Below are 27102 nucleotides of genomic sequence, written 5' to 3'. Positions count from 1 at the left end.
CTCGCCTTCTCCTCTGAGCAGCCGCCTGGAGCGCTAATGCAGTCACTGCGAGTCCAAAGGACCCGCCGCGCTCCTCCTCCTCCTCCTCCTACTCCTCTGGGCAGGCCCCGGGGTTCAGAAGTGGTCTGAGTCCAAACAGCTCGCCACGCAGCCCCTCCTCTGGCAACCGCCTGTAGCTCTGGTGTAGTCACCCGAATCCAAGCGGCCGCGCTCCTCTTCCTCCTCCTCGTCCTCAGGGCAGGCCCCGGGGTTCAGAAGCGTCGTTCTGAGTCCAAACAGCTCGCCGCGCGGCTTCTCCTCTGGCAACTGCCTGTAGCTCTGGTGCAGTCACTCCGAATCCAAGTGGCCATGCTCCTCCTCCTCCTCCTCAGGGCGGGCCCCGGTGTCCTGAGTCCACACAGCTCTCCTCGCCACTCTTCCCCTGGGCAGCCGCCGGAGCCCCAGTGGTTGCTCCGAGTCCCAGCGCTGTGCCAAGTGGCCTCCTTTACGATGTTCCCAGTTGTCCGAGTTCCCCTTTTTATTTTTTATTTTGAGATAGTCTTGATAAATTGCTGAGGACCTTGCTGATTTGCTGAGGCTGGTCTCGAACTTGAAATTTTCCTGCTTCAGCCTCCAGAGCTGCTGGGATTATAGGCATGTGCCACCACACCTGGCACCAAACTTGTTTTTTAACAGCTTATTTTTGAGGGAACTAATCTAGTCCCACAAGTTCTAACTTACTCCTGAATGACACCATTAATCCATTCGTGAGAGTTGCGCCCCTGTGACCTAATTACCTTTCTCTAGGTACCACCTCTTAAAGATTCCACATTTCACACAGCCATACTGGGGACCAGGTTTCCAACACACAAACCTTTGGGGAACACAATCAAACCATATCCAAAACATGGTAGATATTATCAGGAAAGTGAAAGATAATCCTCAAAATAGGAGAAAATGTAAAACCTGTACAGGTTGAGTATCCATTGAAATGTTTAGAACCAGAGATATTTTGGATTTTGGATTGTTTTGTATTTTGACATATTGGTATATATATAACAGGATATTTGGGGGATGGGACCTAAGTTCTAGACATGAAAATCATTTATATCTCAACATAATTCTTATACACATAGCTTGCAGGTAATTTTACACAATATTTTTAGTGGACCTGTGTTTTGACTGCAGCCTATCCCATGAGATCAAGCACGGAATTTGTACTTCTGGCATCATGTCAGCACTCAAGAATTTTTGGATTTGGGAGCATTTTGGGTTTTAGATTTCCAGATTAAGAGTGCTCAACCACTATCTGGAGAAGATCTAGTGTCTGGAAATATAAGGAACTCTTATAACTCAATAATACAAAGGCAATAAAAATAATAATAAATATAGTATAAATAATTATATAAATAAATAAATTATAAAAATAATAAAAAGACAACCCAGTTAAAAAAATTACAAAGAATTTGAGTAGATATTTCTCCAGATTACAAATGGCTAGTAAGCACATGAAAAGATACTTAACATTCTTAATCATCAAGGAAATGCAAATCATACCTGTAATGCAATGTCACTTCACATCCACCAGGATGGTGAGTATCAAGAAGAGATGGTGAGAGTGTTAGAAGGGAGAGAAGTTACACATTGCTGGTAGGAGTGTAAAGTGATACTGCAGCCACTTTGGAAAAGTAGTAGTTGTTCAAAAAGCTAAGGATAAAATACGATAGAGTGATTCTACTCTTGGGTATACCCAAGAGAACTAAAAACATGTCCATACAAAAATGTGTGTTCAGAAGCTCATAACAGTATCAAAAAAAGTCCAAAAAAGTGCAAACAACTGCTGAAAATAAAATGTGGCATATCCATACAATGGAATGTTATATGATTACAAAAAATGAAGCAGAAATGTGTTACAGCATGGCCAAACCTCAAAACCATTATGCTAAGTGTGAAAAGCAACACACAAAAGGGCACATGTTGTATGATTGCGTTTATATGACATATCCAGAATATTTAAATTCATAGAGCCAGAAAGTAGATTAGTGGTTGCCAGGAGCTGGTAGGAGAGGTTACTAAAGATGTGAGATATTTTAATTGGGTGATAAAAATGTTCTGGAATTAAATGATAATTGTTGCACAATTTTGTGAATATACTGAACCACCACTAAATCACATTAAAATGTAATTTTTATATGTGAATTATATCAAAAAAGAAAGAATACCACTAATTATGGTAATGGCAGTAACAGAAGAGGTGGTGTCAGTAATTATGCTAATAGCATATGTATGCCTGTGATCCTGTTTAATCCTCACAAAATCCAGTATGAGCTAGGATCAAAGACACCAAGTTATTACACCAAGACCACATAGCTCATCAACTCTCGAACTTGTTTGCACATTGGAATTGCCTGGGGAGCTTTAAGACTCACTGCCTATCCCAATTCTAGAAATTATGAATTAATTGGTATAGGATGAAACCTGAGATCAGAGGTGTTTTAAATAACTCTTAGAGCCCTGATTTGAACTTCAACCTTTATGATTTTGAACTTTATGCACTTAACTACCACAGAATTTATAAATTATTATATTGTAAGTAGGTTTCTCCCATACTGCTATTTCTCCAAAGAGTTAAATGACAGTTTCCATCCTAGCATTGCCCAGCTGTGTGACTGTGGGCAGATCTCATACTCTCTGGATTTTATTTTTAATCTATAAACTGAGGGTTTTCATCAGGGGTTTCCAACCCTGGCTGCATACTCAAATCATTTGGAAAGCTTTTAAAACCTGTACTGTCTGGGTCTCATCCAGACCATTTATATTAGAAGGGAGGGGCAGCTACGGTATTTTTTAATAGTGTCTCAGGGATTCAAGTATGTAGCCATGGTTGAGAACCACTGACACAAATGATAGTCATCCAGTTCTAACTTGTAGGAATCTACTTATTCCATGGGAGTACATTTGGCATTTTGAAAGCTGGGTTAGCTTTAATTAGATAAATTGCCTCTAGGATTTGGGCCTGAGCAATATGAAGGATTGGTTGCCATCAACTGAAATGAGGAAACTGTAAAGGAAAAAATCTTAAAGGGGTGGGATGGCGTATCAGTATTTCAGTTTGGAACATACTATGTTTGAGATGGCTACTGGAGTAGCTAGAGGAGATGTCAGGTAGCCAGTTGGATAGATGTAGAGTTTGGAAAGAGAGATAATATGTGGCATTTAAAACCTTGAACTTGGGTGAGATTGCCAAGCGAGTAAGTGTGGTAGGTGAAGAGATCCAAGGACTCAGCCCAGGAGTATCCCAACATAAGCAGACAGGAGAAAAGGAACCTGCAGAGGAGACTGAGAAGAGTGAACCGTGCGGAAGGAAAACCAAGTGTGGAGCTCTAGAGGCAAAAGTGAAGAGTGTTTGAAGGTGGAAGGAGTGGTAGGCTCTGCCAGATGTTGCTAATAGGTCAAGTAAGATGAACTGAGAGTTGACTTTGGATATAGTAATGTGGAGGTCATCAGTGACCTTGAGGAGCAGTTCCAGTGAAATAGTTTTAAGAAAGAGGATAGAAATCACAGCTATTATAATGCATTCTTAAACATTTTTGCAGGGAAGAGAAGCAAGGAAGTAGGTGGGAGCAGGTCAGAAAAGTATGGTCCAGACGTTTTTGGTGGTTTTGTTTTTGTTTTTGTTTTTGTTTTGTTAAGAACAAGAGCAGCATGTTGGTAAGCTGATGGGAAAGACTCAGCAGGGAGTGAAAAGCTGATGAGGTAGAAGAGGAGATTTGCTGGAGAGATGCCCTTTAGTGGGTAGAGGGGACAGGCTCTAGTGTACAAGTGGAGGGGCTGGCTCTGGGAGAAGGAAGAAGAAAGCCAATCTGAAAGAGGCAGAAGAGGGAGTGCATGGGTACAAATGTGGCTGCGCAGCTGTGGCTTGGGAGTCTTTGGGTTCCCGTCACGTTTCTTCTGAGTGCTTCTGTATTCTCAGTGAAGTAGGAAGCCAGGTTATCAACTGAGAGGGCAAGGGGTGGAAGCTCTGGGATTTGAGGGGAGGGGGAAATGTCAAATAGTCTTGTAGGAGAGTTAAGGGAGCTTTAAGGGACCCACTCAAAATTTAGGGTTATAAATTTGCAGTGGGTTCAGGCAGTGTGTGTGTGTATGTGTGTGTGTGTGTGTGTGTGTGTGCACGTGCACATGCATGTGCTCATTCCTTAGCTTCCTTAAGCTTCATGGCCACAGGCTTGGAATACTTGTGCTTTTACCAAGTAAGTGTATCACAACAAGAGAGAAGCAAGGAATTTAGTTGTGTATGTGAGAGATTAATTAATTAATTATAATGGTTGACTATGAGATTGGATCTGGGCGAAGAGGAGAGAGGATATCAGTGGGGAATGGATCAGTGACAGGGTGATAGTTTTTAGGTTCTGGTAGTTGGGTTGAGGCATGATAGGAAGGGAGGGAGGGAGGGAGCTGGAATGATAATGTAGGAAATTGAGATGATGGAGGGATTGAAGTTACTGGTAATAATAAGTCCATGTTTATGACCATAGGAATACATGGCTTACTAAGGTAGAGGACAGCCTTGGTGAAGCAGGAATTCAGTGAACTTCCAGATTTCTAGAAGGATCCCCTGTGTATATTGAAGTGTCCAAGAATTAAGACAGGAGTAGCTAAAACTGAATACATAGGGAATGGCTGGAGGATCTGTGAGATGACATAGGAAGGTATCTAGATACTTGTCTTCAAATAAAGACAATCTGTTTGAGAATATCAGTAGGTTTTTATATTTAGCTGAGATTATAGGAGTAATTTAATTGTAATTCTTAACTGAGACCTATTGGACATAGGGAGATACATATCACGTTACATACCTCCTCTGAAGATGTTGATTTGCCTGTTTCCCATTAAGAAGTACTTAACTATTAAGCACTATTTTCAATTGGTGGGTAGGATGTGCCATCTCTAACTGCACTGCATAGAAAACTGTTAGGAACTTGTGAGCTGTTTCATTTCATTCAGTATGGGAATGACTCTTGGCATTCTTGTAGGATGATCACTACCCTTTCCGGTTGAATGCTTTAAGTAACAGATAGCTCAGTACCTTTTTAAAAAGTACTTCTAGAAGCAGGTGGTTTTTTTTTTTTTTTTTTGTGGGGGAGGTACAAGGGATTGAACTCAGGGGCACTCAACCACTGAGCCACATCCCCAGTCCTATTTTGTATTTTATTTAGAGACAGAGTCTCACTGAGTTGCTTAGCGCCCTGCTGTTGCTGAGGCTGGCTTTGAACTCACAATTCTCCTGTATTAGCCTCACAAGCTGCTGGGATTATAGGTGTGCACCACAGTGCCCAGCTGCCTTTTTAAAAATTATTGGATCTTTTTAGTTATACATGACAGTAGAATCCATTTTGACATAATTATAAAATTTTTGCATGGAATATCTCTTGTTCTGATTCAGTCCCCAGTACCTCTTCTTCCCCTTCCCTCCCCACTCTTTCTCCCTTCCCTCTGTTGTTTAAAGGCCCCAGAGGGATAAACTGATCAGTTCTTGAGGGGCAAGAGAAATCTTACTTTTTTATGTACAAAGTATTAGCTGTACATAAACATATATATGGTATATCTATGGTAGTAATATTTCAATGAGAAAGTATATCAAACTTAGAAAATAAATGTCTAAAAAGCTTCTGAGGGAGCTATAATGAAAACGGTTGAGCTACCTTTAAAAGTTCGCTACCTCTCCCTGGTCCCTCACACCCCCCACTCCCACTTTGGGTTCCAGTGAGATTGTCTTTTCTTTCCAAAAAACCTGTTGCAAAATATTTTGTTGTCATTAGATGATATAGATATTATGCTGAAGGCAGTGCCTTGAACTTGTGAGGCATCTAAAAATAACAGCTGGTTTTAAAACAAGCAAAAGAAGATGATTAATGGAAGCCTGGTCAGTTGTTTTTGTTTTGTTCATTGAGAAAAGTAGTAGTATACAACGGTCTTGTTTAATAAAGTGCCGGCTTAATGTTACCCAAGGCTCCTGTCCCTGGTTTTTCTCCTGAGCACTGACGAGTGCTGAGTGGGTTTAGTTTGCACTAGTAGCTCTTGGGTATCTGGTGGGTCTTTGCTGAATACCACCACGGAGTGCAAAGGGCAAGGATGAGAAATGTTATGACCCTTTTTCTAATCAAAAGAGGAAGTAGACTAAACAAATGTTACAAAGTTGTGACTTTGATCCTCCAGTGGTAAGCAATAATATAGAGATTGGATTTCAAAGGCCTTAGAGTTTAGACTATTATAATTTAATGCAGTAGTGCAGTGGGGTAAGGATTAAGTGGAATTTCAATACTAAAAACAATTCTTTCATATGGGAGCTTTCTGCTTTACCATAATAAATGTGAAGAATTGATCATCTATAATTCGTGTCCCCTACATGTGCTTGGTAATAGGATTCCATGGTGGAAGTCCTGGATTCCAGTTCCAGGAATCATTTGCCACTGATGTCCAGAACAGGGGTAAAAATGAGTGCCAAAAACACAAGGTCTATCTGTGACTCATCTGTACCTGGGCCAGTGCCTGAGAAAATAGATGGCTAATGCCCTTTTTTCTTAAGAAAGTGAAAAATGATTGAATAAAAATTTGAATCCAGTATTACAGAAAATGAAACATCAAATTAGTGAGAAGAATAGTTAATGAAGAGGGCTGTAGTCAGGTCTGTCTTTGTGTGTTTGATCTTGGCCACCTGGCTTCACATTTTTGGACCCCAGCTTTGTAACCTCTAGGATATGTAGAACTCCAGGACAATGTAGACATTTTTTTTTTTTTTTTTTTTTGCGGAGAGTGGGGGTACCAGGGATTGAATTCGGGCACTCAGCCCCTTAGTATTTTATTTACAGACAGGGTCTCATTGAGTTGCTTAGCACCTCGCTTTTGCTGAGGCTGCTTTTGAACTCATGATCCTCCTGCCTCAGCCTCCCAAGCTGCTGGGATTACAGGAGTGTGCCTCTATGCCCGGCTCAGGACAGTGTAGACATTCTAAGAAACAGCTCCTTGAGTCAGAGTGAGCTGAGTGTTAATTCAGTACCTAACATTGTGGAACTAAAGAAACAATTTGAATACTTGATGTCACTTGTGAATGTTGTGGTCAAAATAAGATAAATAAGATAGGTGTTGATTTCACTTTGTGTGTGTGTGTGTGTGTGTGTGTGTGTGTGTGTGTGTGTGTAGAAGACATACTTGGTGAAGAGATTGTGTCTAAGGGAAAAAGAGGAAGAAATAATTGTGATAAATTAGAGAAATTAGGAAATAATGTGTGAGTGTACTGGTGAGACTGTTTAAAATATCACCTTCAACATTATCTATAAAATGAGCTATGGGAAATCTCTTCAGGTGCTGTGCTTCTGCTGCCACCATGCAGAAGCAGTTCCAGTACTCTCCTTTGGAGTTAGGTTTACAGCTAGTTATGAACCACACAGGTGCCATCTTTTTCTTCATGGTAAAGTCTTGTTTCATAGCTTTTGTTTCCCATGCTCAATTCTGAATGATTTTTTTTTACTTGATTCTAAACATTCTTTTGAGGGTTTTCAGGAGTGCACTTTAGGTTCTGCAGATAGGATGATTATTGGAATTAGTGTAAAACTTTCCTTGACAGCTTCAGAAGTGACAGCATTCGTTCTGATGTTTAGTTCAGTTTATTCCCAATTTGAGTGTGTATGTGCATAGAAAACAAAGACTAGGAAGACATTTACTAAAGTATTAATTAGTGCCTTTGGCGATTTAATTTTCTTCTTTGTACTCTTCTCTGTTTTCTAAATTTCTGCAGTGAATGTATTGTTTATAATAAGGAAGAAGAGAAAAACATAATCTCATTTCTTGCTGGTTATGTTCATTATCTGTTCAAGTATTGGCAGAGGTAGTTCTTGACTTGTGAGCAGGCATCCCAGATGTCCTAAGGAGAGTGGAGATTCACCTTTCTGAATCTAAACCAAGGGTGGAACCAGATATACAGCTGTGGCCTGTTTCCCTAAATGTGTGCCGTTTTTTTCAAAGTTTTGCCTTTTCAAGCAATAGTTGAGTGCAAGTAAATTAATTGTTCTTTTAAATTGTTTTGTCATTTGAAAAGACACTTCATTTCACTGGATATGGTTATACATACCTGTAATCCCAGCGACTCAGGAGGCTAAGACAGGAGGATCTCAAGTTTGAAGCCAGCCTCAGCAACTTAGTAAGACCCTGTCTCAAAATAAAAAACAAAGGGGGCTGTTAATGTAGGTCAGTGGTAAAAGGGCCCCTGGGTTCAGTTTAAAATTTTTTTTTCATTTCAATTTGCCAAGCAACAATGATATGCAATAGAAAAGTGTAGGTTTATTTTCCAGATAGTAGTAACATCATTTCTAATGGAATACTTTCTAAAAGAATTTTTAACCTAGTTAGTTTGGTGTGGTTTAAGATTATCATTCAAAATAGATATAACTTCTCTATGTAAATGGAAATCTTAGTTATGGTTATAGTAACTTTGGTCATGTTTATCTCATGGATGGATGTTTTAGTCATCTTTTTGCTGCTCTGACTAAAAGACTCTACCAGAACAATTATAGAGGAGGAAAAGTTTAATTAAGGGCTCATGGTTTCAGAGATCCCAGTCCATATACAGTCAGCTGCATTCTGCAGTGGCTCTAGGTGAGGCTGAATATCTTGGCAGAAGAGTGTGGCAGAGGGAAGTAGCTCACATGATGACCAGAAAGCAGAGAAAGATGTCACTCTCCATACAAAACATATACCCCTAGCCACACCCCCAATTCCCACCTCCTCCAACCACACCCTACCACTTCAGTTACCATTCAGTTAATCCCTATTAGGGGATTAATTCACTGATGGGTTAAGACTTTCACAACCCAGTCATTTCTCCTCTGAACCTTCTTGCATTGTCTCACACGTGAGCTTTTGGATGACACCTCATATCTAAACCATACAGTGGAAAAGAACATGTTCATGATGAAAGGAAACTATTTTGTGTGGAAAAGAAGAAGATGTATAGAAAACTTATAATATGGAAAAAATTTGACCTTCTTAAGATGATGCCAAATAATTGTTATTTTAAAGAAAAGCTAGAATGTGAACACAGAAAATATCTAACAAGTAATGTAAGAGATTTTGAGGTATAGTCATGTAAATTCTTAACACTTAGTAACATATTTAGATGTAAAAACTTTCCTAAGTAGCTAGTGCTTGCAGCCTGTATGTGGCCATTTCTTGGGGTCAGTGGATAGTTCAGCGTCTCCCCTTGCATCCTTAGCACTGGGCTGAGAGCTGTGGAGTGTAAAAGACATTAGCTATTGTCCATATCTACTCGGAGTAACTGACACAGTTGAGGATAGCAATAAGCTCAAGACAGGCATTTATACTAGCGTGTTCTGCAGAGGACTGCCTGATTGCCATTTACAAAAGTAAATGGCACCTGGGTAAAGGTAATCATGGGCCAAGTTGTGTGTGGAAGCTTCCTAGAGCAGGGGGAAGATATTTTTGATGCTGACAGGAAGGGAAAATTCAATCTTTTAAATGCTTGATTCTCTCTCTCTCTTTCTCTCTCTCTCTCTCTTTTTTTTTGGATGAAAAATATTTTCAAAGCCTGGCACAGTGGTGCATGACTATAATCCCAGCTCCTCAGGAGGCTGAGGTGGGAGGATCACAAATTCAAAGCCAGCCCCAGCAACTTAGCAAGGCCCTAAGCAACTTGATGAGACCCTGTCTCAAAATAGAAAAGTAAAAAGGGCTGGCGATGTGGCTTAGTGGCTAAGTGCCCCTGGGGTCAATCCCTGTACGATAAACAAACAAACAAAATATATATTTTTTTCAAGTAGTAACTTAAACCCTGAGGGTTTTGGCCAAAAATTTCCTGTCCTGATTAGTAGATTTATATTAGTGATTTTCAACTGAAGGTAATTTTGACCCCAGGGGACATTTGGCAGTGCTAAAAGTACCCAGTGGGTTAAGACCAGGGATGCTGGCCTGGCTGGCTAGGTAGAAATAGGGATGGGCAAGATCCCCTGACACACCAGAGTCCTCAGGCTCAAGTGTCTATAGTGCTAAGATTGAGAAACCCTAGTCTGCATGTACTCAAGCCACAGTGAAGGGATATTGGGAGCTAACCACCTGTCCATTGTGAATTTTATGTGACCAGTGCCTCTAGGAGTTATAGAACTGGTAGCTGGGAACAGTTAGTGAGTGGCACTGAAGTGGCATATTAATCATCAGTCCTGAGTCATTTAGCTTAGTTCTGTGAAAATCAGTCTAAGCCAGGGACATGAAAGACGACTGACTGAAGAGAACTGAATATGAAAAAAAAAAATCTTGCATTTGACCCAAATTTGTGTCATGCCTCATATTCGTATAAGAAAGACATTGTACACATCTCAACTCTACTTTTTACCAAGAGTCTGGGCTTAATGAAGAGAATATAGGATTTAGAATCAAAGAGTTATAGATCTGAAGTTCTGGGTCCAACTTTGTGACTTTGGACAAGTTACTTGATCTCTCTGAGTTATAGTTTATTTTGTGAGAGAGAATAATAAATCCTTTGTAAAAGGATGTATATTGATATGTTTGTGTGTAGAAGGCAGTTGTTAAGCATTGCACATTCTGCACTTAAAAACATTACGTTGGCCAGGCGCCGTGGTGCACACCTGTAATCCCAGTGCCTCAGGAGTCTGAGGCAGGAGGATCGAGAGTTCAAAGCCAGCCTCAGCAAAAGTGAGGTGCTAAGGAACTCAGTGAGACCCGGTCTCTAAATAAAATACAAAATAGGGCTGTGAATGTGGCTCAGTGGTTGAGTGCCCCTGAGTTCAATTCCCAGTACCTCCCCTCCCAAATTACCTTGCACATATTAAATATTCAGTAAATATTGCCTATATTTTTATGAACTCTTACAATAATTCTGCAAGCCTGGTATTGTTATACCCACTGTATAAATGTGGAAACAGGTACAGAGAAGGCATAACTTATATAAGAACACACAGTAGTTGGTAGAACTTGGATTCAAATCCATCCCTTTATCTCTAGATTCTCACTTAACATATTGCCTTGATAAAGAAAAGTGGGAAAATAGCAGAAAAATTGAAGGAAAAATTACTTTTTAAAAAAGTTACTCTTCCTCTCATCTCCATACTAAAAATTTCTCCTTTTGCCTGGATTTTTAAACCTCTAAACATCTTGTGTAATGTATATCAAAATTGCTATGTGAAATGCATTTGGGGTTTCTCAGAGCACAGTGTTCCTTTAGATTTGTAATGAAGTATCTGAACAATTTCACATCTTTCAAGTTTTCTTGAAACCTAAAAAACAAATTATCAACCCTAACTCTTGAGAATTGCCCATTTTAAATCTGTATTTTAGACGCTATAGTAGTTTTGTTTCCAGCACTTTCTGGAAAAATTTTGTGCTAATAACCAGCACCACTAGATGGTTTTTTTTTTTTTTTTTAATGACTCTATTATTCTTACCTATTATTCCACTAATGCCAACTTACTAGACCACTGAAACAGAATCAGGTGTTTTTAGGACAGAGTTTAATACATAGTGGTGCCTCCTTATCTGTAGTTTCACTTACCTACAGACACAACCCAGTTATTCCAGAAATAAACAACTCATCAGTTTTAAATTATGTACCTTCTGAGTAACTTGATGAATTCTTGCATTGTCCCACTCCATCCTGCCTTTTGGTCTAGTGTTTCTGAACTGAGTATGCTACTTGCCTGGTAGTTATAGTAGCCATCTTGTGGTCTGATTGACTCTTGAGGTATTTCAGTGTTTGTGTTCAGTAACCCATATTTTACCTAATAATGGCCCCAAAGTGCAAGAGTAGCGATGCTGGCAATTCAGATATGTTAAAGATTTAAGTATCATCTCATATTGTCACAAGAAGAAGAAAGGTGAGTTCAGTATAATGTGTTTTGAGAGAAAGTGACCATATTCACATGTTGTGCAGTATGTTGTTATAATTGTTCTATTTTATTGTTTTTAATCTCTTAATGGTCTAATTTATAAATTAAACTTTGTTATAGATATGTTTATATAGATTGGTTGGGACCAACTTTTTTGGATTTTGGATATTGTTGATTTTGGAATATTTGAGTATACATACTGAGATATTTTCAGAAAGAACCCAAATTTAAACATGATATTCATTTATGTTTCATAGACACCTTATACATATAGTCTAAAGGTAATTTTATACAGTAGTCATATTGCACCTGCGTTTTGACCATAACCCGTCACATGAGCTCAGTTGTGGAATTTTCCATTTGTGACATCGTGTTGGTGTTCCAAAATTTTGGGATGTTGGAGCAGTTTGGATTTCTGGATTAGGATGGTCAAGCTATATGGTGGGGGGAGCATAAACAGGGTTTGGTGCTATGCATGGCTTTAAGCATCTGCTAGTCTTGATACATATCCCCTGTAGAAGAGGGAGGACTACTATTCTTACTACTCTGTTACTATTCCAGAATAATGTATTTTATAAACCACCATCCCCTTTCTGCATGTCTGAAGTTGCAGAAGTAATCAGTTGAATAGATAAATTGATTTGTTCCTTCCTAGTCTAATATTTTATGGCATCAATAAAACCTATAGGTGCTACATCTGATTTCAACAACTCTCTGATAAAGGAATAAATCCTTCTTAATAGGCTTGAAATTTCAGTGCCCTGAATTCTGGACACAAACACACACACACACACACACACACACACACACACACACACAGTTCTAGCAAATAAGAAAAGATTTATGTAATTCTTTTTTTTTTTTTGAGGGATCAATAAAGATCAGTTTTTATTTATTGTTCCTTTTTTCTTTTTTCAATTCATTTTTATTGTAAACAAATAGGATACATCTTTTTTCTCTCTTTGTACATGAAGTAGAGGTATACCATTTGTGTAATCATACATTTACCTAGGGTAATAGTTTTTGACTCATTCTGTTATTTTTTTTCTCCCCACACCCCTCCCACCCCTATGTAATTCTTTTCTATTAGAAGAATAGTTGTACAGTGGGTCACATGGGCAGAATTTTAAAAAACGTCAAACCAGGCAAAACAGTTTCTTTAAAGCCATTATGTATAAAGTATCATCAGAATTGTTTGAGTGACATTTATGTGCAAGCAATCTGCTTTGGATAAACAAAAGTGAATTGTTTTCCTAATTGTATAAATTGATATGCTTCTAACTTCCTTAAAATATAAGCAGTGGAACATAATGAACTTTCTTGTTAGTTGACTGAATTCTCCATTGTTTATAAGAAAATACTGAGCAAAAGTTCTTCCAGCTTATTATAATTAGCCTGAAACCTGATTATAAACCCAGTTAATCTGTGAACCTGTTAAGGTTCTGAAACTTAAGATTGTTATTTATCTCTATTAATTGTGTGTGTGTGGGGGGGGGGGCGGCAAATAACTTAAGTCCAGCAATTCAAAGTTATTGTTAAGAGAGGCCCAAGGAAGCCTCTTTGTAAAGTTGAAAATTTCTAGAGTAGAAGGGACCTTGATCGTATTTAGCAACCAATTAATTTTACAGATCAGAATATTGAAATGCAGAGATTAATTTGTCTAAGATCACATGTGTAGACATAACCATGACCACTAGCCCTGTTATCTTCTCACTGTACTTTTTCATAATTTTAGGATTAGGCATTAAACCTTTTTACTCTTTTTTTATTGTGATAAAATATGCATAATATAAAATCATTAAATTCCAAAATATTCACTGTCACAGGTGAGTAATACATGAACATGGAATAAAAGTCAAAAGGCACATAAAGGCTTAGAGTCTGCAGTGCTGTGTCCAGCCCCACTCCTGGAACTCCTGTCCATCCCATTCCCCTTCTCGCAGCAGCCACTGTAAAGAACGAGGCATTTTAAATGGACCATTTTGGTCTAATAACATGCACAAGCTGGCACCGTGTTGCCTTTTTTCTTCATGAGTTGCAGTCTGGCCTGCCAAGTTTAGGAAATGCCCAGTAGAGGAAACACATAAGCCATGGAATTGGAATATGGAGAGATGTATGAATTGGATTTGAAAATTACCCCAAATCCAACTTATTTCCAGTAGTAGAAGGAGGGCTGTCTTTCACCAGTAGATTTTATGCAGATACTGCCTTTCATACAGAGAACCCAAAGTAAAAGAGCTCTCATGTACACTCATGACAAGTAAAATCCCAAGTCTTGCATGACTCCATGCAACTGCTTTAAAATTAATAATCCTTCAGCCAAAAGAAAGCTGGAGGTGCTCTGAACTGTCAGTGTAGGATAGTGTGGGTCTGCTTCCTTCAGGCTCTGAGCTTGGGAAGCCTTAAGGCCTGTCCTTGGTTTGGGCACACCCAGGCCTTTGAGTGAGAAGGGGAAGGCAGCTCTAGGAGTGCATATGCACTTGTGACCACGCTACCACTCAGGTGATGCAGCATGAAGAGCAGCTGGTAGCAGTGCCTTTTTGTGTTGTCCAGCCCCTGGTAGTCTGAACAAGAGAGGTACTGGCTTGACAGCCATGTGTGACTGCCTAGGGTGACAGTTCAGGCTTAGAAAAGCTGCATGCTAACGTCCAACAGTCCACAGTTGGGGATTCATCCAGGCTTACACGGTACATCTCACCCAGTGAATGGAAGAAGGAAGAGACTGTGAACGTTTCTCTTTGGATACCTGGGGGTGAGCGAGTATCTGGCAACCAGGTTTCACCTGACAGGGGAAATGATATAAGAGGTTTGTAGGTGGCTTAGAGGAAGAGAGAGGAAGAGTGGGTTGAGGGAAGGGATGAAGCAGGAAAGGCAAGGTAAGGAGGAAGTTGCGTTTTTGAGAGAGAAGTTCTTGGACTTTACCGCTGTTAGACTTGTGGATGGTGGTTTCATGTTCTACTCTAAGGTGGTGTTTTTCAAATTTCTTTGATCCTGAGTCTGCCCTGGAATACTTGCTAAAAGTTGAAATTCCTTGACTTCTGTCCTCAGATGGTAACTTAGTCTCAGATAGAGTCTTTGAATCCTGGGGTGATTTTGATAAGCATTCTAGGTGATTCTGGGGAATTGTATTGGATCAGGGCTGGTGCCTACACCTTCATCAGCTCTGGACATTCTGCTCCAGATTCGTCCTTCATTGTGATACAAGCATCAAGAGTGTGGGGAGTCTTAACTGCAGATGGCTAATTCCTATCAAGATTTGAGCTTTATTTTAAAAAGTGAGCATATTCCTTTTTACTTGATAATAATGCCTTGAGGTTGATTCTTTAAAAATATTTTTGATTTTTGAAAACACTGGAATATTAATTCATAGTAATTGTTAAAACATCAGTGCCATTAATCTTTGCAAATGGAATGACAGATTGACCTTTTGTTTGTTGTAATGGCCCTACCATTATTTTGACCTAGATTGATATTCTGTGATTTTAAATTTATTCAGAATTGAGAGAGTGTATGTGTTAGTCAACTTTGTGTTACTATGTCAGAAAAAACACATAAACAACAATTCAATAAACTTTTAAGGAGGAAAGGCTTATTTTGGCTCCTGGTTTTAGTCCATGGGCCTCTGGCAAAGCAGCACATGCTGGTGGAGCACGTAGCGGAGAAGGCCTGTTCAACTCATAGTGGCTAGAAAGCAAAGAGAGAGAAGGGTCCAGGGTCCCAGTGTCCTTTTCAAGGACCTGTTCCCAGTGACTTCTCTTCCTCCAGCTAGAGCAAGCCTCCTTAGGTTCCACCACCTCCCAGAGAGACCAAACTATGGAACAAGTCTTTAACAAATGGGCCTGGGGGAAATTTCAGATCTAAAAGATAGCAGTGTGATAATTGACTCTAGCTACTTTTTAATAGTTAGAACTTCAATAATGAGGACATAACCTCCGTTTGATCAGCACAGTCATTTTAACAACTTGAAATATAAATTATAAATTTCAGTGATTATATTTTTCTTTTCAGATAGGAATCAAGGCTTTAGCCTTCTCAACTCTTTGGCTGCAACAACCCATAGCATTGGATCAGCAGAGACCTGTCACTCAGAGGTAAAGATGTTTTTGGCTCTTTTCTCCTCTTTGACCTTAATTTCTCCTTGTCATTGTGAATCTTTACATATTCATTGTTTTGTTTTGTTTTTTTTTTTTCTTTTCATTTTGAGGTGACTGGATACTAAAAATAAATGAAAGGAGAATTTAAAATAGCCCTATTTTGCCTGGAATCTGTTGTGAGAAGGTTAGTTTAGCCACTGTGAAAGCAGTCAGCCCTTTCAAGATGTTGGTAGTTTGGGCTATTCTGTTTTCTTAATAGAGTGTTTTTTATAATATGCTAGGATTTCCTTGAGACATAAACTTGCCTCCAGATCTTTAAATAGAAAATATATTGGTGGTTCTCTTTTAGTACTTCACATGTACAAGGCTCTGAACAAATCTGAGGAAAGGTCCCTACCCTGAATGAACTGATAGTCCAATTTTTCCTTTTTTTTTTAGCTGTCAGTAACTTTTTATTTTATTTATTTACATGTGGTGCTGAGAATCAAACCCAGTTCCTTACTTATGCGAGGCGAGTACTCTACCACTGAGCTACAACCCAAGCCCTGTTAATCCAATTTCAACCCTCTGTCCTCAGGACTCTGGTCCAGGTATACTTTGGTTTACATGCTGGAACCAAGAGTGAATGATGTAGTGCTATGCTGTCTTTCCAGGGGCCTTTTTCCTTAGCCTCTGAGCCATTTGTACTATGATTGTATAGGTTTTCACGTTTTAAATGTACCATGAATCTTAAATGATGCAAATGAAAACATATTTTAATAGCTTATAGCAAAATCATAATACTTTCTAGTTTTTCCTTGAGGGAAAATACTCCTGTGTTAGTGAATTTTCAGCCTTTTATGGTTAAATGTGATCTTACTCTTTCTTTCCTTGCCTCTAACTCTGTTACCACTTCTCTATAGCCAGCAAGGGAGTGTGAAAGCTTGAGCCTTTTTGAATTTATTTCTGAAATAGCCTACTGTTCAATCATTGCTTATGTGTGTTTTCCTCAACAGCAGTCCCATTTGCCAGCAGCAGATAGGACAGAGTCCCTCCCAGACCATCAGGATGGTGCATCTAACACAGCAGGTGCCCGGGTGGACAGCATTGTGGGTAAGTTCTTTCTCTGGCTACCAAAAGATAGTTCTGTGGAACTTGGAATCGATATCTTGGCAGAAATCCTTGAGTCGGGGGGATTGATTTTAAACATGGAAAAAGGAAGAAAATGGATGATATATTCCAAATGAATATAAGCCTTGTGGCTGTCAGAAGAAGGGGGAAAGAATAAATACATAAGAAACATATGGGCACTATTCCCTTTTTCATTTAGTTAGCAGGATCTTGATTCAGATCATCTCAGCTAAGATAGTACCAGGTGGTAATACTACAGTTTTATTCTACAGTTTTTCCATAGTATTTAACAATAAGTAGTCAGAATTAACGGTGACAAGAATAATACAACTTTATAAACCCTTTCATATTCTTTTAAACTTATTTTGTATCCACTTTCTCATTTGGTGAGAAGTTGTTTTATGGAGATGAAGTTGAAACCTAAAGAAGTTTAATAACTTGTCCAAGGACACCCAGCACCTGAAACTGGAATCCAGTCTACTTTCTAGAAGCCATAAAGCCAGGGAGCTTAGTTGACAATACCTATGATATTCTCTTGTTTGGAAACTACTGATATTTCTGCTTTATCTTTATGCTACTGAAAGCTCATGTGCAATAATAATTTTTAAAAACTATTTATTTTTAAAACTCTTTTAAAAACTGATTATAAGGTAATCCATATATAAACACAAGTGATTCATTTTAAAAACATATTAATAAGAAAAATTATGTATAATCTCTCTTCCTCTTCAGTTTGTTCAACTTTCTCCTCTCAGTTGAATCCTTCCAATAGGATTTTTAAACCTGCTTAAGTTTCTAGCAGTAAGCCTTTAATCACACTGAAGAGGTTGGGAAAGAAGGAACCTAAGTAACTTTGGAAACAGTGATCAAACTGGATACCCTGAGGCTGAAAACAAAGAATGAAACACAAATGCTAAATTCTCCTCAATAGATTTGTTTCTCACAGAAGCATGGGTTAGCAATTCTAAAAGAAAAGCAAAACAAAACAAATACACACACACACACACACACACACACACACACACACACACGATGAAAAATAAGAAAATACATTTTGGAAAATGAGGACTCGATTTCTTACTGTAGGAGAAAGAAGTTACAAATAAAGAAGAAGGCTAGAATGAGCCCTTTGGTATTACAGTGGAATCTATCATATCAGTATGAACTCATGGTTTTAAATATATATACTAAAAGTCAGGACAATAGGGAAATAAAAATAGATGTGTGTATGCATATGTTAATGTATATACATATGATTCCTAGCCCTCTCCACAACGTCTAGAAGCAGCAATATCCCAGTAATGGTGGATGCACCTAGCACTTAGCAGATCTTGGTTTCTAAATACCATTCTCCAGTGAAGGGACCTAGGGCTCCTTGAGAAGTTGTTGATTCCAGGGATAGGGCAGGAAAAAGCAGGATGAGCCAGGAGCGTCTCATGGAGCCAGAAACTAAAGAAGTGCTCAAAAAAGAATGGGGACATGTTGAAGGGGTTCAGGAGCCAACATAAGAGAGCTTCCAGTGGCTGCAGCTGAAGCAGTTTGACCAGCAAGATAAGTTAATGAATTATTGGGTTATAACTCACAGAATAAAATAAATATTCATGGGTCTGTACTAATATAAATAAGTGGGAAAGAAAGGCTCCTCCTCTTTACAGAAGAATTTCAATTAAAGAATTTATAGGCATGAGGAAAGTATAAAACCACCATTAGGCACACCCCACAGTAACAGATGTTGTAGGCAAGATCTGCTGGAATAGGTTAGAATTAGTGGATGAAAGTTTGAGTAGAAGTAGGATATTTACATAGTCCAGAAGTATCTCTCTCAAGGTCTTTATTACAAAAGAGAAAGTAGCAACTGCACACTGGACAGAAGTGGCAGATAATGACCACTTCAACTAGGTGATGCAGGTGACCTTCACTAGTAATAAAATTCACTGACTTCAGATCCCCTGCTAGGATGTGGAGAGGAGGGCACATCACTTCTTGCCAAAAATGTCATAATAAGAAGACATCAGACAAATCATATATTTTTTTAAAATTTATTTTTATTGTAAACAAATGAGATACATGTTGTTTCTCTGTACATGGAGTAAAGGCATACCATTTGTATAATCAAATATTTACATAGGGCAATAGTGTTTGATTCATTCTGTTATTTTTTCCTTCCCACCACCCCTCCCTCCTCTCTTTTCCCTCTGTACAGTCCCTTCTTCCTCCATTCTTGCCCCGTCCCACCCCCATTATGTGTCATCATCTGCTTATTAGCGAGATCATTCATCCATTGGTTTTTTGAGATTGGCTTATCTCACTTAGCATGATATTCTCCAGTTTCATGCATTTGCCTGCAAATGCCATAATTTTATTATTCTTTATGGCTGAGTAATATTCCATTGTATATATATGCCACAGTTTCTTTATCCATTCATCAATTAAAGGACATCTAGGTTGGTTCCACAATCTGGCTATTGTGAATTGAGCAGCTATGAACATTGATGTGGCTGTATCTCTGTAGTATGCTTATTTTAAGTCCTTTGGGTATAGGCCAAGGAGTGGAATAGCTGGGTCAAATGATGGTTCCATTCCAAGCTTTCTGAGGAATCTCCACACTGCTTTCCAGAGTGGCTGCACTAATTTGCAGCCCCACCAGCAATGTATGAGTGTACCTTTTTCCCCTACATCCTCTCCAACACCTATTGTTGCTTGTATTCTTGATAATTGCCATTCTAATTGGGGTGAGATGGAATCTTAGTGTAGTTTTGATTTGCATTTCTCTTATTACTAAACATGTTGAACATTTTTTCATAAATCTGTTGATTGCTTGTAGATCTTCTTCTGTGAAGTGTCTGTTCATTTCCTTAGCCCATTTGTTGATTGGGTTATTTGTATTCTTGGTGTAGAGTTTTTTGAGTTCTTTATATATTCTGGAAATTAGTACTCTATCTGAAGTATGAGTGGCAAAGATATTCTTCCACTCTGTAGGCTCTCTCTTCGCATTGCTGATAGTTTCCTTTGCTGAGAGAAAGCTATTTAGTTTGAATCTATCCCAGTTATTGATTCTTGCTTTTATTTCTTGTGCTATGGGAGTCCTGTTAAGGAAGTCTGATCCTAAGCCAACAAGGTGAAGATTTGGACCTACTTTTTCTTCTACAAGATGCAGGGTCTCTGATCTGATTTCAAGGTCCTTGATCCATTGTGAGTTGAGTTTTGTGCAGGGTGAGAGATAGGGGTTTAGTTTCATTCTGTTGCATATGGATTTCCAGTTTTCCCAGCACCAGTTGTTGAAGAGGCTATCTTTTCTCCATTGCATATTTTTGGCACCTTTGTCTAGTATTAGAAAATTGTATTTCTTTGGGTTTGTGTCCGTGTCCTCTATTCTGTACCATTGATCTACCTGTCTATTTTGGTGCCAATACCATGCTGTTTTTGTTACTATTGCTTTGTAGTATAGTTGAAGTTCTGGTATTGCGATACCCCCTGTTTCATTCTTCCTGCTAAGGATGGCTTTAGCTATTCTGGGTTTCTTATTCTTCCAGATGATTTTCATGATTGCTTGCTCTATTTCTGTGAGGTACGTCATTGGGATTTTAATTGGAATTGCATTGAATCTGTATAGCACTTTTGGTAGTATGGCCATTTTGACAATATTAATTCTGCCTATCCAAGAACATGGGAGATCTTTCCATCTTCTAAGGTCTTCCTTAATTTCTTTCCTCAGTATTTTGTAGTTTTCATTGTAGAGATCTTTTACCTCTTTGGTTAGATTGATACCCAAGTATTTTATTTTTTTTGAGGCTATTGCAAATGGAGTTGTTTTCCTCATTTCCCTTTTAGCTGTTTCGTCACTTGCGTATAAAAATGCTGTAGATTTATGCGTGTTGATTTTATAGCCTGCTATTTTGCTGAATTCATTGATGAGGTCTAGAAGTTTTCTGGAGGAGGTTTTTGGATCCTCTAAATATAGAATCATGTCATCCGCAAATAGTGACAGCTTAAGTTCCTCTTTTCCTATTCGTATCCCTTTAATTTCTTTAGTCTGCCTAATTGCTCTGGCTAGAGTTTCAAGGACAATGTTGAATAGAAGTGGTGAAAGAGGACATCCTTGTCTTGTTCCTGTTTTTAAAGGGAATGGTTTCAGTTTTTCTTCATTAAGAATGATGTTGGCCATGGGCTTAGCATAAATAGCCTTTACAATGTTCAGGTATGTTCCTACTATCCCTATTTTTTCTAGTGTTTTCAGCATGAAGGGGTGTTGTATATTGTCAAATGCTTTTTCTGCGTCAATTGAAATAACCATATGATTCTTATCCTTAAGTCTATTGACATGATGGATTACGTTTATTGATTTACGAATGTTGAACCATCCTTGCATTCCAGGAATGAACCCCACTTGATCGTGGTGCACGATTTTCTTAATATGTTTTTGGATATGGTTTGCCAATATTTTGTTAAGGATCTTTGCATCTATATTCATCAAGGATATTGGTCTAAAATTTTCTTTCCTTGATGTGTCTTTTCCTGGTTTGGGTATGAGGGTGATATTAGCTTCATAGAATGAGTTCGGTAGAGTACCCTCCTTTTCTATTTCCTGGAATACTTTGAGAAGTATTGGAATGAGTTCTTCTTTGAAGGTCTTGTAGAACTCGGCTGAGAATCCGTCTGGTCCTGGGCTTTTCTTGGATGGTAGATTTTTAATGGCTTCTTCTATTTCATTGCTTGATATTGATCTGTTTAAATTGTGTATGTCCTCCTGGTTCAGTTTGGGAGGAGCATATGTCTCTAGAACTTTGTCAATGTCTTCGGTACTTTCTATTTTGTTGGAATACAGATTTTCAAAGTAGCTTCTCATTATGTTCTGTATCTCAGTGATGTCTGTTGTGATATTTCCTTTTGCATCATGTATTTTAGTAATTTGAGTCTTCTCTCTCCTTCTCTTTGTTAGTGTGGCTAAGGGTTTATTTTGTTTACTTTCTCAAAGAACCAACTTTTTGTTATGTCAATTTTTTGAATAGTTTCTTTTGTTTCAATTTCATTGATTTCAGCTCTGATTGTAATTATTTCCTGTCTTCTACTACTTTTGCTGTTATTCTGTTCTTTTTCTAGGGCTTTGAGCTGTAATGTTAGTTCATTTAATTGTTGACTTTTCATTCTTTTCTGGAATGTGCTCCATGCAATGAATTTTCCTCTTAGTACCGCTTTCATAGTGTCCCAGAGATTTTGATATGTTGTATCATCATTCTCATTGACCTCTAAGAATTTTTAATCTCCTCCCTGATGTTTTTTGTTATCCATTTTTCATTCAATAGCATTTTATTTAGTCTCCAAGTGTTGGAGTAATTTCCTTTTTTTTACTTTGTCATTGATTTCTACTCTCAGTCCATTATGATCTCATAGAACACAGGCAGTATCTCTATTTTTTTGCATTTCCTAAGGGCTGCTTTGTGGCATAGCATATGGTCTATTTTCGAGAAGATTCCATGTGCTGCTGAGAAGAAAGTGAATCCGCTCATTGATGGATGGAATATTCTATATATGTCTATTAAGTCTAGGTTATTGATTGTGTTATTGAGTTCTATGATTTCTTTGGTTGGATTTTGTTTGGAAGATCTATCTAGTGGTGACAGCGGTGCGTTAAAGTCGCCCAGAATTATTGTGTTGTGGTCTATGTGATTCTTGAAATTGAGAAGGATTTGTTTGACATACAGGGATGCACCATTGTTTGGGGCATAAATATTTACTATCGTTATGTCTTCCTGATTTATGGTTCCCTTAAGCAGTGTGAAATGTCCTTCTTTATCCCTTCTGACTAACTTTGGCTTGAAGTCCACTTTATCTGATATAAGGATGGAAACCCCCGCTTTTTTACTGAGTCCATGTGCGTGGTAGGTTTTTACCCATTCTTTCACCTTTAGTCTGTGGATGTCTTTTTCTATGAGATGAGTCTCTTGCAGGCAGCATATTGTTGGGTCTTTCTTTTTAATCCATTCTGCCAGTCTATGTCTTTTGATTGATGAGTTTAGGCCATTAATGTTCAGGGTTATTTTTGAGAAATGATTTGTATTTCCAGTCATTTGGCTTATTTTTGGTTTTTAAGTTGGGTTGGTTTCTCCTTTGAGTGATTTTTCTCTAAGGTAGTTCCTCCCTTTGCTGACCTCCATTGTTGTTTTTCATTTCCTCCTCATGGAATATTTTGTTGAGAACATTCTGTAGCACAGGCTTTCTCTTTGTAAATTCTTTTAACTTTTGTTTATCATGGAAGGATTTTATTTCATCTTCAAATCTGAAGGTTAGTTTTGCTGGGTATAGGATTCTTGGTTGGCAACCATGTTCTTTCAGAGCTTGAAATATGTTGGTCCAGGCCCTTCTAGCTTTTAGAGTCTGGGTTGAGAAGTCTGCCGCTATCCATATTGGTCTCCCCTATATGTAATCTGATGGTTTTCTCTCGCAGCCTTCAAAATCCTATCTTTATTTTGAATGTTAGGCATTTTCATTATAATGTGCCTTGGTGTTTATCTGTTGTGATTTTGTGCATTTGGTGTTCTGTAAGCCTCTTGTATTTGATTTTCCATTTCATTCTTCAGGTTTGGGAAATTTCCTGATATTATTTCATTGAATAGGTTATTCATTCCTTTGGTTTGTGTCTCTGTGCCTTCCTCAATCCCAATAATTCTTAAATTTGGTCTTTTCATGATGTCACATAGTTCTTGGAGATTCTGTTCATGATTTCTTACCATCTTTTCTGTTTGGGCGACTTTATTTTCAAGATTAAATATTTTGTCTTCATTGTCTGAGGTTCTGTCTTCCAAGTGGTCTAGTCTGTTGGTGATGCTTTCCATTGAGTTTTTTATTTGGTTTATTGTCTCCTTCATTTCAAGGATTTCCGTTTGGTTTTTTTTGAGAATCTCTGTCTCTTTTGAAATGATCTTTTGCTTCCTGCAGGTGCTCTTTCAGCTTATTGGTATTATCATTCATTGCCTGCATTTGCTCTCTTATCTCATCCTTTGCTTCGCGAATCATCTTAATCATGTATAATCTGAAGTCCTTTTCTGACATTTCTTCTAACATACTGTCATTGGATTCTATTACTATAGAATCTAGATTTGTTTGGATCATTTTTTTCCCTTGTTTTTTCATGTTGTTCATGTATCTTCCCCTCTAGCGCTGCAGATCTGGGGTATTGCAGATTTCCCCCTATAGGCTTATAGTGGCCCTATAGGTTTGCAAAACCCTTTCTTTAGGGGGAGATCAATATTAGCAGTGCCCAAATCAGACACTATGCAATCCTAGACCAAATAGCCCCTATGGGGACAATAACAAATTTGCCATGATAAACAAAATGAGGTCAAATGTTATCTTCGGTAAAACAAACAGGTTTACAATAATGTCTGCAGTTTCTAATGGAGGACAAAGAGGATGCAGAGGGATGAAGAATATGGCTGTTAATGGGATAATAAAAGAATATACACAAGTTCTAGAAAATAGAAAGGGTGAGAGTGTAATCAAAAGAAATCGGATGTTAGCATGTAAATAAGGGAGAAAGCGACTCTGAGGGAACAGGTAAACAGAAGGAAAAGAAAGCAAGAAACGTAAAGAAATAAAAACAAACTTTTTTTTTTTAAAAAGGAGAAAAAAGAAAATCTACTGTATAACAGTCATAAACTAGTGAAACCTCCCAGTGTTCAGTAGCCTGATGTATGAGAGGTACCTGACAATGAGCTTCAAGCTTCCAGCAGGCGTCTCAGGATGGGATTTGCCCCACCCGAAGATCGGAGCTACGACTTCCAGGATTATCCAAGATGGCCGCTCTGGCTTCGAAATGTGTTGGCAAATGGGGAGCTGCAACTCAGGGGTGGACGTGGTCAGCTAGAGGTCCTGGCGACGGGATGCAGTTGGTCCGGCAGTGGTCCTGGAGGTCGGGTGTGTTTGGTGTGGTTGTGGGATCCAGGAGGCCGGGTGCAATCAGTTGGTCTGGGTTCCCGGTGATAGGGCACTGTCAGTTGGTCTGGGGTTCCTGGCGGTCCTGGCGGCAGGGAGCAGTCAGTTGATGTGAGGGCCCCAGAGGCAGGGAGTGATCAGTCGGGCTGAGGGATCCTGCAGGTACTGTAACAGTGAACTTCCAGGCAGCAGCAGGCAGCTGGTTCTCCACTCACTGAGTCTGCGGTCAGTCTGCTGGCAGTTGTCGGACGATCGGGAGGTGAACCTTGAGCGTTGGGTGATGGATAGGGGTAAGGCAGGCGATGAACAGGAGAGAGGCAGGCAAATGGCGGATGATAGATGCCTGACAGTGAACAATCTGCTCTCAAAAAAGGCGGCGATATGCTGGCAGATTGCAGGTGAACACAGCAGACAAATGGGGTAAAGAGCAGGGGATCGATAAGCAGCAAAAACTGCCTCACGGAGAAACAGATATCCTCTGCTTAAATCCGGCGTTGCGGAGCGACAAGGAACGCAGCCTCCCTCTAGTCCGCCATCTTGTATCTCTCCCTTGATCCATTTCGAGTTGAGTTTTGTGCAGGGTGAGAGATAGGGGTTTAGTTTCATTCTGTTGCATATGGATTTCCAGTTTTCCCAGCACCAGTTGTTGAAGAGGCTATCTTTTCTCCATTGCATATTTTTGGCACCTTTGTCTAGTATGAGAAAATTGTATTTATTTGGGTTTGTGTCCATGTCCTCTATTCTGTACCATTGATCTACCTGTCTATTTTGGTACCAATACCATGTCATTTTTGTTACTATTGCTTTGTAATAGAGTTGAAGTTCTGGTATTGTGATATCCCCTGCTTCACTCTTCCTGCTAAGGATGGCTTTAGCTATTCTGGGTTTCTTATTCTTCCAGATAAATTTCATGATTGCTTGCTCTATTTCTGTAAGGTACATCATTGGGATTTTAATTGGAATTGCATCGAATCTGTATAGCACTTTTGGTAGTGTGGCCATTTTGACAATATTAATTCTGCCTATCCAAGAACATTGGAGATCTTTCCATCTTCTAAGGTTTTCTTTAATTTCTTTCTTCACTGTTCTGTAGTTTTCATTGTAGAGATCTTTCACCTCTTTTGTGAGACTGATTCCCAAGTATTTTATTTTTTTTGAGGCTCTTGTGAATGGGGTAGTTTTCCTAACTTCTCTTTCTGAAGATTCATCACTTATGTATAAAAATGCATTAATTTATGAGCATTGATCTTATAACCTGCTACTTTCCTGAATTCACTTACGAATTCTAAAAGTTTTCTGGTGGAATTTCCCGGTTCCTCTAAGTATATAATCATGTCATCAGCAAATAGGGATAGTTTGAGTTCTTCTTTTCCTATTCATATCCCTTTAATTTTTTTGGTCTGTCTAATTGCTCTGGCTAGAGTTTCAAGGACAGTGTTGAATAGAAGTGGTGAAAGAGGGCATCCCTGCCTTGTTCCAATTTTTAGGGGGAATGCTTTCAGTTTTTCACCATTTAGAATGATATTAGCCATGGGCTTAGCATAGATGGCCTTTACAATGTTAAGGAATGTTCCCACTATCCCTATTTTTTCTAGTGTTTTGAACATGAAGGGATGCTCTATTTTATCAAATGCTTTCTCTGCATCTATCAAAATAATCATGTGATTCTTGACTTTAAGTCTGTGGATATGGTGAATTACATTTATTGATTTCCAGATGTTGAACCAACCTTCCATCCCTGGGATAAACCCCACTCGATCGTGGTGCACTATCTTTTTCATATATTTTTGTATGCGATTTGCTAAAATTTTGTTGAGAATTTTTGCGTCGATGTTCATTAAGGATATTGGTCTGAAATTTTCTTTCTTCGATGTGTCTCTATCTGGTTTAGGTATCAGGGTGATATTGGCTTCATAGAATGAGTTTGGGAGGGTTCCCTCCTCTTCTGTTTCATGGAATACTTTGAGGAGTATTGGAATGAGCTCTTCTTTAAAGGTTTTATAGAACTCGGCTGAGAACCCATCTGGTCCCGGACTTTTCTTTGTTGGTAGGCTTTTGACGACTTCTTCTATTTC

General features: G+C 38.8%; 1 protein-coding gene across 2 annotated transcripts in view; it reads left to right on the top strand.

Moving 5' to 3' along the window:
• The window catches only part of AAGAB (alpha and gamma adaptin binding protein), a 66908-nt gene that overhangs the window by 31498 nt on the left and 8308 nt on the right, over nt 1-27102 (top strand). For both annotated transcript variants that reach the window (XM_079129595.1, XM_079129594.1), the window contains exons 6-7: nt 15900-15982; nt 16981-17077. In XM_079129595.1, the coding sequence (XP_078985721.1) occupies nt 15900-15982; nt 16981-17077 (180 nt within the window). The remainder of the gene's footprint in view (nt 1-15899; nt 15983-16980; nt 17078-27102) is intronic.

Source organism: Sciurus vulgaris (genome assembly GCF_902686455.1).
Source record: "Sciurus vulgaris genome assembly, chromosome: 2".
In the NCBI taxonomy this organism is placed as follows: domain Eukaryota; kingdom Metazoa; phylum Chordata; class Mammalia; order Rodentia; family Sciuridae; genus Sciurus; species Sciurus vulgaris.
This window is presented reverse-complemented; position numbering and strand designations above follow the sequence as displayed.